The 17,746-nt window shown below is 35.7% G+C and overlaps 1 protein-coding gene across 28 annotated transcripts in view; it reads left to right on the top strand.

Annotated features, from left to right (window-relative positions):
* SOX5 (SRY-box transcription factor 5) overlaps positions 1 to 17,492 on the top strand; it is a 1,030,085-nt gene extending 1,012,593 nt beyond the window's left edge. For all 28 annotated transcript variants that reach the window (XM_077953163.1, XM_077953155.1, XM_028829333.2 and 25 more), the window contains 4 exons: positions 5,290 to 5,398; positions 8,443 to 8,616; positions 14,515 to 14,731; positions 16,657 to 17,492. In XM_077953163.1, the coding sequence (XP_077809289.1) occupies positions 5,290 to 5,398; positions 8,443 to 8,616; positions 14,515 to 14,731; positions 16,657 to 16,960 (804 nt within the window). In that variant the 3' untranslated portion in view covers positions 16,961 to 17,492. The remainder of the gene's footprint in view (positions 1 to 5,289; positions 5,399 to 8,442; positions 8,617 to 14,514; positions 14,732 to 16,656) is intronic.
* The last annotated feature ends 254 nt before the right edge of the window (positions 17,493 to 17,746 follow it).

The following is a 17,746-nucleotide window of genomic DNA, read 5'->3' as shown; positions in this document are numbered from 1 at the left end:
ACCAAAGGTTCTATGGATATTCTAATGGATAAATTCACACTCAATAGAGGTAAAATTAGTGACAGATCTCTTCAACATGTACTGTTGTTAGAGTTAGAGGAAAGTGTGTATTTGTGTGAGTGTGTATTTGTGTGCACACATACATAGTTTATATGTCATTTATACATAACTTACAAGAAAGCCTTTTCTCCCATTTTCAGTGTTATAGTATGTGGGTAGATGGTATTTTCTTAAAAATTGAGATATTAATAAGCAAGAGTGAAACCGGGAGGTTAAAGAGTAGACATGTGAATTATTTCTTTATACTTAAGCTGATGAAAAGAATCTCCAACTGATAAATCATTATGACATTATAAATAATCTTTCATCTTCTTTGGTGGTCTGTGAGGTTCACATAATTAGAGGGTTAAAAACCTTTTTTTGTTTCTTCTTTCTTCCCATGTCATTAATATAGTAGGAGACCATAAAGAAGTGCAGCCAGAAGGGGTTTAACTGTTACTGAGTCAACATTTGACAGTCACACTCTATTCTGTCATTTCATGCATGTGCTTTTTATGAGTTTTATAGCTTTGTGAGCTTTATTTCAGGGATGTGCATTATGATAGCTGATCCACAGCCCATCTCTTTGTGTATGTTTGTCTGGTAGAGACCAAAGCTCATCACTTAGCTGAATCCCAGTTTCAGGGAGTAATAGAAGACTTATGTACTCATGCACTGTTTAATTTAGGATTAGGTAACTAAGGAAATATCTACCTCTAAAGTACAGTTTGTGTGTTCCTTTGTTTTGACTGCTCCGTGAAATATCAACATAGGATGCCTATTAGAAACTTTGCAAAAATAGTGAATTCTCAGTTGTTTTTGATGTTTTTTAAGTTGAAATAATGGAGTAGGGAAATTTTTTCAGTTAAAATATGTACTAGACTTACAGTCTGGAACTGTAACTCATCATGCCTGAGTATGAAATTGAAATAATAAACAATGATCAAATATATTGTGGTAAATGGTAGGAAAAAGAGGGAGAACTTTTGACAATATTTAGAGTTGTTACTAAAATTCCCTTTTTTAATGCATATTTGGTCATACAGAATAGAGTTTATCATCATAACAGACTACTTAATACTCAAATTTAACTATTTCTATAATTATTACATGTTAGATTCCCTGTCTTTTCAATTTTCCCCATTGACATTTTAAAAATAATATTTAAAATATATCTATCTTAAACTTTTCAAAGTAATGAGAATCTAGCATGTTTAACTATCATTTTACAAACTAGGATTCTGGAACTCAAGGAGGATAATTAATTTGTCTAAAGCAATATGGCTAATATATATGGCAGAGAGTTTGGTTAAAATGTGATATTCCTGATGCCAAAACTCATTATTTTCTAACCTCAAAAACGTCCTCTTCCCATGAATCCCTGTGGCCTTTCGTCATTTAGAATGGCTTTTGGCTTAGAAGTATGAATTGATACTGACCACTTCCAATCAACAAAGTGTCCATATCTCTTTAGCTGTTTCTTGGCTGTCCTTTTTGATTCCCACCATAGCCTGGGATTATGTGCAAAGAGTACACATGCTGTTTTCCATTATGCAAGTCTGTGGATAAGTCACAGATCACAAGACCAGCTACCAAGTCCCCCAAGTGAATATTAATACATTAATAATAGTTTTCTGTATGTCAGATTTTGGAGTTATTCATTTGCACCCAGGAAACCATGCGGTCTACAACTTTCTTCTGTTGATGAGATATAATTCACTTGGATCTTTTTTCAAGTCAACATAAAATCAGAAGATTTTTTCAAGTCTGTTTTTAAACAGACTTAACCTAATGTTTCTCCTTGATCTCAGCAAACCTGCAGAGTTGTAAAGACATGATTAGGTAGATAAGACTCATCTTTCCAAAGGAATCTAGTTGTTATCCCATTGCTAGTTTTTATTCAAGAGAGAAAGCATGCAGGTCATCTTATTTGGCCCATACCCCAGGACTTTAACATGTTGACTACTTTGTTGTAATTAATCTACTTTTGCCCTCTATTCTGACATCATTCAGGGCATTTAGAATTTTGGAGAGTATTCCTTTAAATGTATTTACTTTTCTTCTTTTTTTTTGCTTTCTCTCTAATAAAAAGAAGGTAAAGGAGAAAAGACCAATGACTCTTGTCATTTTCATATCAGCATTTCTAAGTGCTGGGCTGGATTTGTGTTCCAGAATACAGATCTTTAAATCGGGGAAGGAGATGCTATTTTTCTGCACAAACTCTTGACTAACATGATTTTTATCAGAGTCATGATTTTTATCATATTATAAGATTGATATCACTAACATGATTTTTATCAGATTATAAGATTGGTAAAAAATGGTCACTTGTGCCCATCAACATATATTTGTTTTCCCAAAATCAGTTTCTTGGGTGTTTCCCATTTTCAACATCTTCCCTCTTAACCCTCTGCTTACCTGAAATCTACTGTCCTTGTTTTGTTCCAGTTGCCTCTATTTAGAAAAGATTATTTTATTTATAAGAACTTTGAGAATCAAAATATTACCTTTTCCAGTAGTATTTGCTCTTATGAACAGACACTTTTAGAAAAGGAAATATTTAACCCACAGAACAGAATCTCAAATGGTTGAGCTTTATACATGATAGTGCATAGGTGAACCCTTCAGAGAGGGGATGGCCAGAGACAGGTGAGATTAAAAGGATAAAGTAGGAGAGATTTTTCTAGTGTATCAGTACTTCTGCTTTATAGCATTTAGCTGATTCTTTCCCCTCCTATATGCCATTCAGTTGAATTTAAACTTTTGGGAACTATTCTTAAATCCAATTCATTTTTTTGGTGGTTCAATATATTACCTAGACACCTAACCACATATGAATTTATATCTACTTTTATACATAAGTACTATGTATCAACTTTATAGGATCAGTTTTCATATGGAATTATAGGATAATTATTTTTTACTTAAGTTGTTATTATCTCCTCCTCACATCAGTTTCTTTGTCTTCTGAATATATTGTCCACACTTTTTTAAAAAATGTGGCAACGTTATCATTTTGATTTACATGCCGTTGTAATCTGCTTTAATTAAAGGCATACCTCATGTTCTCCAGTTCCTGCAGTCACCTTTCCTTTGGCCTGTTCACATGTCTGTTAGCTTAAATTACTATACAAAAAACTTAAATTTATATAAATAGTATAAATTACTACACTATTACGAGAAAGTATAGCTTGCTGTGTCGACTTCCACTATGTGCCACTGACATCCTCTTGAGAAGCATAGTAAGTTTTACTTTTGGGTAGCTAATCATTTTATTAATATTAGGCGCATTAGTGGTGGCTAATTATAGGTTACTTATTGTAAAAACTGAGTGTCACTTTCCTGCTCATATTTGTTAATTTTAGTCTCTTGGTAAGACAGCATGGCATCTGTAGAGCTGAACTCAGAACCTTGGAAGTCGCTTAACGTGTCATACTTTTTCTACTTTGATTGAGTTCATTTTGCTTTTTCGTCTTGAAAGACTTTTCTTCAGAATGGAAAACTCTCTAGAAAATGTGTAGTATTATTGCCCTATACTGTTAAATCAAAAGCTAAGAGGTGATCCAAGCCCAGTACATTCCTCAAAGAGAGTACAGTAAAGTCTTCATTGACCCGAGGACTGTCAGACCATGTTGATGGAATGTGTGTGTGTGTGTGTGTGTGTGTGTTTTCAAATGTAACTGTCTTTTGTTTTAACAGCTACATTTACTGTAAAGAAAGTCTGTTAAGCTGGTGTCCTTGATGCTCCTGAGCTCAGCTGAATATATACAGCTGACTCTCTCAGCAAAAGACATCCAAAACATATAAAGCAGCTGAAAACAACAACTTCACACACAAAACAAATCGAGTCAGATTCTACAGTGTTAAATGCGTAACTTATTTCAACTTTAATACTATTTAATTCTATAGAACTAAAGTTAATACGAACTATTTTGTCCCAGTTTCTCTACTGTATTTTATACTGATTGACAATTTAAAAATAGTTTTCTATTAAATAATGTACATACTTTGATGAATAGAGTACAGGAGTTCCAAGGCCACTGGCTTAAGAGACTTTTTAATCTAGTATGCACAATTGTCACATTGTCAGAGACTTCATTGAGATAAAGTGTGTACTGTGTGAAGAATTTCAATATCTTATTAGTTCTTGGTGGGAACATTAGTTGGGCCCTTTACCTGTAATACAATTATCTTAAATCATTGATTACTTTCTGTGAACATTTTATTGTGTCAATAGCAGTTCTGCAGTGTATGTTGTTCACTAGTATGATTCATGACTATGTTCCTCAGAAAATGAGGTGAATAATTATAAAGAAACCTGAGACAATGTGATGAGATCCAATGGATGCTTTTCTTAAAACTGTTTTGCTACTACATCAATGAGAGCAATGCTGGAGAGTTCAAGAGAAAGTTGTCAGCCGTTCATTATATGCTTTTTCTGTTCCTAAAGTCACCCAGTTTCTTAATTTGACAGTAGTTTAATGTCTCATATGGTTTAGATTAAGCATTATATTTTTCTTGAAAATAATTTATTTTGTAATGCCATGTTCTCCATGAATGTGAATCGTGCACTGCATGCTTAAACAACTTGATGTCTCTGTAGATCTAATTTTGGTATATTTGTATCTCAAATAATTCGCCAACTCAATATTTTGGCTTAGCAATCCAAATCAAATTGTGGTCCAAGTAGCAGGCACTCACATTGGATGTACAGAGACTTGACAAGCAATTAGCAATGAATATTTAAACGTCTTCATTACCCTTGCATGAGGAATACAGATGGCATTTGGGAAGATGGCAACCAGAGGGCACTACTGTGAATTATGTTTCTATTATTTGGTCACCTGACTATTGGAAGACTTTCTCTGGGCTTCATGCCACTCCTATACTTCTACTGTCTGGCCAAAAATAAAGCAGACATTCCAAATGTAAAACAGGTTGCTTCCATGAAATTTCTATGCACATTTTGTAATTTGGGACGGTTGTCTCCAAGGATCCCGGCATATATCCTTTAGGCATACCAAACCCAAATGCCAAGACTTATAGGGGTCTATGAGAATCAGAGCTCCTTCAAAAATCCTGCTGATCATTCTCTTAATGACTTCAGGTTAATGTGCTGAACGTAAAAAGGTGAAGAAATCAACACTGCATCCTTTCCAGGAGCTAATGTATTATATATGGCCCAAGAAAAAGAAAGTCTTCAAATAATTATAATTCCTAGACTGATCTCTCATTATAATTTTTTTAAAGGAAAAAACAACACTGGAGAGTCTGACTCAGCAACTGGCAGTTAAACAGAATGAAGAAGGAAAATTTAGCCATGCAATGATGGATTTCAATCTGAGTGGAGATTCTGATGGTTTGTGAAAATTGTTCATATATATTCTAATAATGTGAGAAAGTGTCTATGTAGTGCCAATTAAAACTGCTAAAAAATAGACTAGACAGCCACCTCATACCTGATCATTACCTTAAGAGGTCACATATACTGAGCAGTTCCCATGTGCCAAGCACTCTGCTGAGTGCTTTGCATAAATCATCTCATTTAATTCCTAGTCAGGCCCATTGCAGAGAAAGAGTCTGAGCCTCAGGAGTTTTGAAGCATTTTCCCCACGTCACAGGACTCTAAGTGCCAGAGACAGGAATTTAAATCGAGATGGCAGGATTCTAAAGCAAATGCTCTTGATCATCATCTTCCCCATTCCTCTCCTCGCTTCCCTATTTCTTTCCTTCTTTGTCTTTTTTTTTTTTTTTTTTTTTTTTTTTTGACAGAGTCCTGCTTTGTAGCCCATGCTGGAGTGTAGTGGTGCAGTCCCAGCTCACTGCAGCCTTAGCTTCCCAGGCTCAAGTGATCCTCCCACCTCAGCCTCCCACGTAGCTGGGAGTATAGGAGCATGCCAACATGCCCAGCAATTTTTTTTTTAAGAGACAAGGACTCACTATGTTGTCCAGGCTCGTCTCAAAGTCCTGGGCTTGAGTGATCCTCCCACCTCAGCCTCCAAAAGTGCTACTATTATAGGCGTGAGCTACTGCACGTGGCCTCGCTTCCCTATTTCTTGTACCCAAAATGAACTTTTTCAGAAATTTGTTTCTATTGGCTCATTTTTAAGTTTCCATTTGTCAAGCCCTGACCAGAATACATGGCTCAGAGGACATTTCCAGGATAGTTTCTTCCATTTTGGAACCCTTCTCCCCAGTGCTATATACTGCATAGTCAAGTGTCCTGCCCACTCTCTCTAACCTAGCTAGAATTCAGCTGCACAACTTTATGCTCCCCTCTCCTAAGCCTCCAGACTTCTGTTTTCTGTATCATCTCTGAATATTCTAAACATCCACAGTGACAACAAATTAAATCGATACTCTGATTTTTAAGAGCATAGCAAAGAGGGAAAAAGAAGAAGTGCTGTTCTTCTTATACAATATCCTGGCTGGGAGCCTGTCTCTACTGTCAGGTGGCATCCATGCATGTTAAGCATTCCTTTGGTGGTACCGACCTCAACTTTGGTACTACTACAGGGAATTTCCCTGCATAGAGAGAAGAGTGCACAAGGGCAAACCAGTGAGATGCATATTTTGAGAGGGGGCCCCCTTGAATCCTCCAATATACACAGCTCTCTACTCTGTGCCTTGAGCCAATTCTACTTTTAAAACCAGGTCTATACTAGTCGAGGGACTAAACAAACCTGAACGTTGAAACACGTAATTCTATCAAAGCTGATTTTTATTCAATTGGATTCAATTTGCATTTTCCTGGGTCTAATGTTGCAAATATTTTCTTCTCTTTTCTGCTTCACTTAGCTGAGATAAACCGAGTCTATGTACATTTAAAGAGCTTGTTTAGATTTGATGAAGACACATAATGTTCATTTTATTGCTTATGTTGCTGTAAGGTGTAAGAACAAGAAAAGGCAGATGTGCAAATGATCATTTGCTAGTTACAAACCCATTTTAGGAAGATGTTGCCATATATTTGCACTTATTTTGTCAATAAAAGACAATTACTGGTAATAACACATTTCATAAATTTTAAGTTGTATTAGCATGATAAAATATACCCACAGTAATCAGCATTAAAACATCAAAGTTTTTGTTGCTGTCACTGGCTAAATTCAATCGTGCTTGTTTGTGAAATATTTTCCACTTTTCATTAAACCAAAGAGCATGTTATTAATGAGAAATATTGAGAAACTTCACCAACAGGTATGCTATGCTTTGAATGTGCTGCTATAGAGGTCCTTAAGTTTGGGCAATTTTGTTTGATTCTTGTGTCTTCAAATTTAAAAAAAAGAAAAGATGAGGAATGACTACAAAGCAAGAAAAGAAAAGCAGTGCTTTTGTTGAGAATACAGTCTCTACAAATCCCCAAAGTATTTTTAAATTTTTAGATACTATCAAAATACATCTATTTATTTTGTGATAATAACCAATGAAAACCTACTGTCAGAGTTCTACTGGTTCTCCTTATTTTCTCTTTGCCTGAACTCAAGTATCTTAGAAGCTATTTAATCTGCCGAAGCCATTCTAAGGAGCCACATAGGTTGGAGGAGTGAATACAGCTTCCAAAGACATTGTTGTTAACTCTTGAATTGTGTTTTATCATCTGTGAATCTTACTGATTGAAATGTAACTGTCCATGGGACTCTTTGGATAACTTTGAGTATTAGGGGGAAGATTCAAAGGAAATTTTTATTTTTCTCATCTTAAACATGTGACTGTAGACTCCTTAAGAAACTAGAGTAATGTTAATTGTTCATTTGTTCTTTTCCATACCATTTTTACATATATTTTTGGGAGCAGACCTGTCATTGCTATATCAGCATATGTCATGCATTTGTCAGCATAGAATTTCAAAGAAAAGCCAATTATATTACGGGGAAATATATATATTGTTTTTAACCTCAAAAATTGGTCAATGTTTTTATTTTTGTAACCTTGGAGAGAGAAAGAGAACATAAGGTATTATATGTTCAGACAGTCTTTAAGTAGCAAAGGTATATCCTCCCCTATAATCATCCATTCTGCCAAATTGATTTGTGCTTCTTTACCTATTTAATATTTCCACACTACTGGTATGCCTATTGATTTAATCTATCCTCTTTCTGAATGGCATCAAAAATCACATATCAGAGTTTATTTTGAGCTGTTGAAAGTAAATGGTGAAACAGTCCATTGAAAGAAAGAGAAAACAGATTAGAAACGGGTTAAAAATACAAATTTGACATTTGCCACCACAAGGCTTATCACAAAAACTTCATAAACAAGCATCTGTCTTAAGAACTGGAAGTACCATTATCAGAAGTACTTTTTGTTTCAGATATCTTAATAGACTAAAAAATAGGAATGCGAGGAAAAGAGTTGCCAGAAGTTTTAACACTAACACTAAGTGATATTTCCTGTTTTCAGGAAGTGCTGGAGTTTCAGAGTCAAGAATTTATAGGGAATCCAGAGGGCGTGGCAGCAATGAACCGCACATAAAGCGTCCAATGAACGCCTTCATGGTGTGGGCTAAAGATGAACGGAGAAAGATCCTTCAAGCCTTTCCTGACATGCACAACTCCAACATCAGCAAGATATTGGGTAAGAAAAACATTAAGAACTCAGTGACATATGGAATAAAGGTACTGTTGTGTTTTCTGGAGCTGTGGAAGGATCCTGGATTTGGAGGCCATGCAGGTCATGTTATCTGCTTATCCAGAAAATAAACATCATCATCGAGGCTTCTTCTGGTGATGAAGCATTCTATGTCCATTGAGAAATATACCATATTTCTATACCTCATTTAGCAGTTTGTCTTCATACTAATTATTTTAATGCTTTATCTTCTTCAGAAATCTAGAAATATTTTTACTAAGGCTGAGAAAAAAGTTGCTTTCACGTGAGCCACTAGATATTGCTACTGATCATTTGTACTCATTTCCTTGCATACTAGAGACAAGTTATTGTTAATCTTAAGGCCTCCTTCCTCTCTCATCATCCTCTGTAACAGAAGGATAAGGAGTTTTGTTTGCAGAATTCATCATGTTGTGGGGGTGAGGGTGGAGGTGGGGAAGATGTTTGTTCCAGTGCTATAATTGAAAATCAGTTTTAGATTCTTAGAACACAAGAAGATGTAGAGTGTACATTTTTACATTTATACTTTTAGTAACCTTAAGTACTAAAGGTACTTTTAGTAATACTAAATACTTTTCTGCCATCGCAACATTCAATTTAACAGAAAACAAAGTACACATTTACTCTACCCACATAGACACTGAAGCACACAGAAAAAATGGTTGGGGAGAAAGGGTGCTGATTATAAAGATACCTATTATAGACCAATTCAGGTCCCGGAGGGACGGCGGAGGAAAGAGAAGATTCCATTGCTTTCGTGCCTTATCTGACATCATTATCATTGTCATTGTCCCTAACTTCATCACTGCCTTTGTCTTCATCATCTTCATCTTCAAGTAGCCTGATGGCCAGATACGGGACAACATAAGAAAATTTTGATTACTCACTGTGTGACTTCTAAGAGTTAAGTGACAAAAATAGAATAGAACCATTTTATCAGAAAACGTTGGCTTTAACAAATAAGTAACAAAATTTGTCAAAATTATTAAAGTTTTATTAAAATTCATAAGGCACTTGGAATTGGACGGAGTTTATAAAGATAATATCACTTTTGGTTCATTACTGATCATCTATAAATGGCTAACATATGCATGAGGTTTTTTGTTTTGTTTTGTTTTGTTTTGGAGATGGGAATCTTGCTCTGTCACCCAGGCTGGAGTGCAGTGGTGTGATCTCAGCTCACTGCAACCCCCGCCTCCTGGGTTCAAGCAATTCTTCTGCCTCAGCCTCCTGAGTAGCTGGGATGACAGGCACGGGCCAACCATACCTGACTAACTTATATTTTAGCAGAGAAAGGGTTTCACCATTTTGGCCAGGCTGGTCTGAAACTTCTGACCTCAGGTGATCCGCCCTCCTCGGCCTCCCAAAGTGCCGGGATTACAGGCGTAATGCGCCTGGCTGCATGTTTTTATGATCCCATATTCTCAACAAAAGTAATAGATGCCACCTAGTCCACAAGGTCCATTTGTAATGGGATCGAAATAGAAACCATTAGCCACTTAAAATTGTGTCTCATTTTTCACCTAAATGTTATCTAAAAAGACATGAACATGCAAAGCTTTCAGTAGTATACGTAGAAAATATGAAAATCTGTGTGTAAAAATATATATCATGCATAATCAAAAACTTGAACTGATCAAGAGGAAATACACATTTTTTACATCTCTACCAGCTCTGATCTATTTTTCCCTTTTGTGACTATATTCTACCTTCCATATGAAATTTCCCGTCTTTAAAAAACAACATACCAGTTTCATTTGGAAAAACCCTAGAAAAGAATACTTTATGTAAGCATATTTCACGTTTTAATATATCAGTTATTCCCAAATTAGAAATCCAAAATTGTCAGAATAAAAAACTAGTTGAATACTAAGATTTCAAAACTCTCTTTATATTACTCAATTCATGTGTCTGAATACCAAAAACGTGATAATTATTAATTAAAACTATCTTGACTGTAAGCGAAATATCAGTTTTGATGATAGGAAATGATATTTTAGGAAATGCAGCAAAAGCCTCTATGGAAAAGAAACGGCTGGCTAAGAGAATTCCCTTCTGATGTGAGGGAAAGAGTATTAGAATGACCATACGATTATATTATAATAGAAAACATGAAAGAGAATACTGTCTAATTTCAGTCTTTCTGATGAAAATGTATTCTTTAAAGATGTGGCATTTATATTTGGGAACAAATAAAACATTGAGGTGTTGTGGGCCTCAATATTTAGTCACAGCTTTAAATAAATAAGTGATCTTCAAATATCCACAAGATCATTCTAAATGACCCATTTCATACAAAAGTACAAAGAAAGCCTGATGTTTTCCTCTTTGCTGATTGTTTTGGATAGCAGCCTCCGACAGCATGCCGCTAATTCATTCTCCTTAAAACAGGCGCTCGAGCTGGGTTGACATTTTACGTAGTCTCTGGGGATCCCGGTTGACATTTTAAAGGGCTTCTAAGCATTTTATAATACCCTAAAATCTGGTTTTAATAAGCCATTCTGCTGAAATTGTTAACATAAGGAATCACCTTTTACTGCTTGGCGCTAGATCAGGGGATGAGGGACATCTTTTTCCGATTAGATATACAGTAGTTGGAGTAAAATGTGCAAATTCACTACAGACCCCATGGAGATGACAATGTTGCTCAGCCCAAACTCTTCACTTTCAGTGGATTGCCAGATTTAGAAAGGAAAGGAATAATCATAGGACCTTATTTTTTCCCCTATTTTGAGCATCAAATACTTTTGATTGAAACTTCCTCTCTTGTCATCAGGAGGAAAACCCAATTGTCCTTCCCTGCTTTTTTATTCTAAAAGAACAACCTTTTGAAAGCAGCAGGGTAAACTCCCTGTACAACAGTCCAGAGTAAGCAGCCAGCCACGCCCAAATCAAGTAGATTTGTTTTATCTTTTTTTTTTTTTTTTTTTTTTTTTTTTTTTTGGTGATATCCAAAATGCTTTCCTACCATTCTCATCAAGTGTGTTTCAGGGGTTAGTTAACACCTCAGCTGCCTACAATGGTTATTGTACCTGCAAAGCCATTGAAATCAAAGCCAAACTTTTCAGTTGGTTAACCTAATTTGAGGGTAGGATGTTGAAATGAAACTGGATTTACCACCAAATGGAAATACTGCCCTGTACTGTCTTAAAATGTAGTAGTCAGCCATTTGACCCAGTTAGTGCTTAGGCTATCTTGATTCTTAGTTTTGAAAACACTTGGATTTATATGGCCATATTTTAAAGTGTAATTTAGGAGTCAGTGATACTCTTAAAGAAATTATACTATCAAGAGTTAAACTATTTTATAATTCCCGTTCATGCCAGATTTGGAAGCCAACTTATCTGAGAATTTACACATCTTTTATTATCCCATTTCTTTATATACATGCATCTTTTTTTCCTCTTTTTTTTTTTCTTAAGCCAGACCAGCTTTCTTTAAGTTAGTCTAATTCCTCTTTCCACTGAAAGACCTCAACTATTATATTCCTCCTCAATAGGATGTTCTTCTCTCTGTGAGCCCCATGGGAGTAATTTCTACAGCAAAACCTTCCTGACCTGCAGAGGATTGATCTTGCCTCCGTATCATACCCTCCTGCATTTTCCACAACTATAAGGAAAATAATAAATTTTGTAATTAGATATTTATTATATATTCCCTGACTGATATAAGCTCCAAAAAGACAGGAACTGTAACTTTCTTATTTACTCACTACTACATATTCAGTAATTAATACAACACTATGCACATAGCAGGAAATACACAAACAGCTCTGGCATTCCAAGGCAGATTACTTCAAAGCATAAATATTTTCTTTCCTTTGAGAGGCCAAAGCCTTTTGGCATTTATATCATTTAAACTTAGGGAAGAATCTTGGTCAATTCCTCTTCTAATTGAAAATACTGGTTTCGTTTTTGAATTTTGAGATAATGATAGCTAACAAATTTTATATTAGATCAACCATCCTTGATCCATTTTTCAGTGTATTCCTATTTGTGAGTTATTTATGGCAAGCTCACTTTCCACTCCCTGATCTGAAGTTCAAAAAACTGGTATAAATGCTTGGAAGAAAATCCATTGAAACGGTTGTTCTAGTTCAATAGGATCATAACCATATCTGTGTTTATATAGATCCTGAGAATAACATAATGGTATTCAAGAATCTTCAGAGAATAATGCTGGGCCAACAAGGAGTTTGAGATTGTACCTACAAATGATATGGCTTGACCAACCAACTTAAAATGTTGGATGATGCTATTTAAACAGAAGTTTAAGAAAGGAATAAAATAAATAAATAAATAAATTTTAAAAAACGATTATTTGAACTGTAACCTGAGTTTATATTGTAAATAGAATAAATTCATATTGGCTTTCTAGATTTGGAAAAATCTGTATTTATACCTATGTAATACAATATCTCTTCCAATGGAAACATTTCTAAGGGAAGACATATTGCCTCTTTCACTGCATGCTTTAATAAATCTAACAGCCCATATTGAGGCACTCTCTGCATGTGTAAGAAAGAACTATTCAACAGTGAGCTATTTGCATTTAAGATACGGAGTTATGGGTGAGTAATGAACTCATTTGAAAGCTTCTAAGATCTTACTTAGATGACATTTGAAGGCAGGTATAAGACTATTTGGTAGGGATATCCTAGTTCCAGTTTTTCAGTCTTTATGCACTCATGTTGATTTGAGATGACTGTTTGCAGATAAACACACTTCATCTGCAAATAGATTCTTAAATCTCTCTTAATAAAAAAAAATTACTACTACTTCTATTACACATAGCCATACTGACAGAATCCAAGTTTTAAACCATATCTAAAATGTGAATTAGCATAAACTATTTTTATTTAAGCTTCAAACTTGTCTCTTTTAATCCCAACTAAATTCACACCAAAATTAATAGTGAAAAGAAAGGGGAAAAACAATTTGGGTTATTATTACTAATGCAGACTGTATCATGGGAAGTGACATCTTTGTATGTTATTGAAATTGATTAAGAGAAAATCATAATACACATTTACTGTAATTGTGACCTCTGCTATATTTTATATAGTAGGTGGCCATATGCAGGAAAGGGCGTACATTATAGCACAATGTAAGTTATGTCAAATCTGAGTTTGAGTCACAGATCTGCACTTCAATAATTATAACCCTGGCTAAGTTAGTTCATCTATTTGAATCTCAATTTTCTCATCTATGAAAATAGAAATGCTGTCTATTTTATAAGATTGAGGTGAAAGGTAGGAAAAAGATAACATATGTCAAGGTTTTAGCACAGTGTCTGGCACATAGCAGTTACCCACTCCATGTTCATTAATACTGTAATTTTAATTATAAAGTTTTAATAAAATGAATTTTTAATTAGTACCATTCCTGTAAGCTTAAAATACTTAAACATTTTGGGGAGGATGAGACTACATGAGATATGTTGGGAACTTTTATAGTAAAAAACATCTCCCACATAAAAATACTCAGTAACTGGATAGTCTCAGATTCAAAATGTATGATAACATAGCATGTAACTTTTCTGTTCACAGGTGAATTATATCATGATCTAATGTAGAAATGAGAAATATATCCATTAAATTATCTATGAGCTTTAAGGTACATAATACAAAAGTTTGACTAGAATGCAAGCCAGAAAGAAAAAAAAAATACTGCCCAGTGTTTATATCTTTAGGTACAAAACCACCACCACCTCTGTTCTTGTGGGATCTCACTAATCAAAAACAGGTTTATGTATTTCTGGGTTTTGGTCAACATCTGTACTTTAGATTTTCTTGTTCTCAGCTATATCTCTTTTAGAATGCTTAGAAGCTGTGCAAATTGGAATCCTAACCTCCTTTCTTCATAGGATCTCGCTGGAAAGCTATGACAAACCTAGAGAAACAGCCATATTATGAGGAGCAAGCCCGTCTCAGCAAGCAGCACCTGGAGAAGTACCCTGATTATAAGTACAAGCCCAGGCCAAAGCGCACCTGCCTCGTGGATGGCAAAAAGCTGCGCATTGGTGAATACAAGGCAATCATGCGCAACAGGCGGCAGGAAATGCGGCAGTACTTCAATGTTGGGTATGGACCTTTTAGTCATTTTTCTCATGGAGCAAACTTCCTGTTATACTTAATGGGATGTGAAACATATTTGTTCAGTTGCAAAGAGGCATTTTGAAAAAGAATCTGAGCTCAGAGTATTTTCAGGGACAAATAATCTCCCACATGATCTTGAAAAATATGTCCGTATGAATCCACTGCAAGTTCCTAGCTCTAACATGAGATCTGTTAACAACTGGCTTAAAAACAAGATATCCACGAGTAAATAATTTTGAAGTTTTCCATTAAAAACTCAGAAGTATAACTGGTTCTTTTCTTCATTGGTTTGCATTACTTCCTAAGCTTCACCATGATAAATTCTAAAACTAACAACTTTACTGAGATGATACAAAATAAAAATCATTTCAAAATAAAAAAAAATACTTATTTCTAAATATAGAGAGGTTAGTGAACTATCAAGGTACATGTGTGACCTTTGTGGATTGCACAAGCTAGGGATTCTACTTAGGGCATAACAAGGTTGTGAACAGGAGGTTTCATTCTGAATTGAGAACGCAGCTCCGAGATGTTTTACAATGCTCCCGTGGCAAGGTTGTTGACAGTGTTGTAGATGTGCTACAGAAATGCATTGCTTCTAGAGAATTCTCTCAAAAAAACCCAAAATAAAGTTGTTCATGTTTGAAACAGAAGTTAGTTTCTAAGAGTTCTTAGAATAATGAATATTGTTCTAAATGTGGGCAGAGAAAAACTCATAAAAACCTTTTCAAATCTGCTCTGTCCCCTCCAGTTCCTTGGAATAGGCTGCATGCTCTGTCCAGGGCTCTGTGATATTGCAAGCATGTGACTCCTTACAAAGCTAAACACAGAGCCCAACAGTTCTTGGGCAAATACTAAACATATGAATGAATAAAAGCATAAATGAACATCATCTCTTCATCCCTTCCAATAGGACCACCTACGTTATTTATAGGACTAGGTGCAAAAATGAGGAGACAGGGTCTCTTGTTAAAAAGTTATTAAGAATTTCAAGTCTGTGGCAGCACAACTTGAAATCAAGTATGAGACCTTAGCATAGCTGCACAGTTTGTACATCCATGAAGCTGGTCCTGCCTCCTACCACTACAAGGCCAAAACTGTTTCAGAGACTCAGTGGATAGTGTGAATTTGTTCAGCTCTGCTGTGTTCTGGGCAGTAAAGTTTTATTTTGAGAACTCTAATGTTTGAGGATTTTCCCATTAAAATTTAATTATCTTTACATTTAATTCTGGGGAAAAATGCTATTTCTGTATGTTATAGTGAAGGAAAACTGAACTTGGAATTAATGACCTGGGTTCTTCTGCTTCAACTTTCTGCACCTCAGTTTTTTAATAAAACAGTAGTAACAAAACAGGATTAAGAATAAGATGGGACAACACATGTAAATGTCTTGTACTCTATGAAGCACTCCATAGAAGTACGGTATTAGGCCGGGCGCAGTGGCTCACGCCTATAATCCCAACACTTTGGGAGGCTGAGGCAGGCAGATCACCTGAGGTCAGGAGTTCGAGACCAGCCTGGCCAACATGGTGAAACCCCGTCTCTACTAAAAAGACAAAAATTAGCCAGGTGTGGAGGCAGATGCCTGTAATTCCAGCTACTTGGGAGGCTGAGGCAGGAGAATCGCTTGAACCCGGGAGGCAGAGGTTGCAGTGAGCCAAGGTCATGCCATTGCATTCCAGCGTGGGCAACAAAAGCAAAACTCCATCTCAAAAAAACACAAAAACAAAAACAAAAAAAACAACAAGGTATTAAAGTCAAAGTAGGATACAGTCTGAAAAATGTTGGGCAATTAGATAAAATTAGTACCTTAGAATTGGACATTGCTGAGCAAATTAATTATGTAATAAAGTCCACATCTAACTATTCACTCACCCATGATATCTTTTTGGGAATTCCTTTCTTGACAGGCAACAAGCACAGATCCCCATTGCCACTGCCGGTGTTGTGTACCCGGGAGCCATCGCCATGGCTGGAATGCCCTCCCCTCACCTGCCCTCGGAGCACTCAAGCGTGTCTAGCAGCCCAGAGCCTGGGATGCCTGTTATCCAGAGCACTTATGGTGTGAAAGGAGAGGAGCCACATATCAAAGAAGAGATACAGGCCGAGGACATCAATGGAGAAATTTATGATGAGTACGACGAGGAAGAGGATGATCCAGATGTAGATTATGGGAGTGACAGTGAAAACCATATTGCAGGACAAGCCAACTGATAAGGGTCAAAAGATTGTTGTGACCTTAGGACTTAAAGAAGCCCTAACTGGTTCATCCTTACCAGTGGCCAAGCACATTAACTTTCTCATACACTGACTGTTACTTTAACTGTTAGTCTTAAATAGTTGGGACATCAGCTGACTAATAGACCTCAGCCTCAAAAGGCTTGGAAAGAAAAAAAAATACAACAAGCAAACAACAATATCAACAACAAGAGATTGAAATAAGCTATGGGTAAAATAATGCCAGTAATTCAGCTGCTACATCCAAGCACTGAAGTCTTACCCGTCAACTTTTTTTTTTTTTTAAATAAACTTTATGGCTGTTTGTTCTACAATGTTCTAGAAATTCTCACTCAGGTACACAGTGCCAACAAGTGGCTTGTGAATGTGTTTTGTTGTTTTGTGCTACAATTTTTAAAAAGAAATAAGTTTTGTTTTGTTTTTTGGGGTTTCTGGGTTTTTTCCTTTTCTTTTTCTTTCCTTTCATTTTTTTTTCTTTGTAATGCACCTGACAGAAAAAAAAGAAAAATGAATTTCTCTTTACTTCTCTCCACCTTCTCCATCTCTATACTTTAAAGATGGAAGTCTGTGCATGAGGGGGAAGAGGGAAAAAGAGCCTGTTTTTAACTTCCTTGCTATCCACCACAAAATAAGCAATTATTTTCTTTAGAGGACTTTCTTTATCTATTGCACACCACACTACATCTTTGAGCAAGTGCCAAATTTGTACTGAAGTGTTGACCAAGTTCATTTTTTCCCTTTACTTTTTCCTGTTCCTTCTTA

The sequence above is a fragment of the Macaca mulatta genome, chromosome 11 (assembly GCF_049350105.2).
Source record: "Macaca mulatta isolate MMU2019108-1 chromosome 11, T2T-MMU8v2.0, whole genome shotgun sequence".
NCBI classification, from domain to species: domain Eukaryota; kingdom Metazoa; phylum Chordata; class Mammalia; order Primates; family Cercopithecidae; genus Macaca; species Macaca mulatta.
Note: the sequence above shows the minus strand (reverse complement) of the source record. Positions and strands in the feature narration are given on the sequence as shown.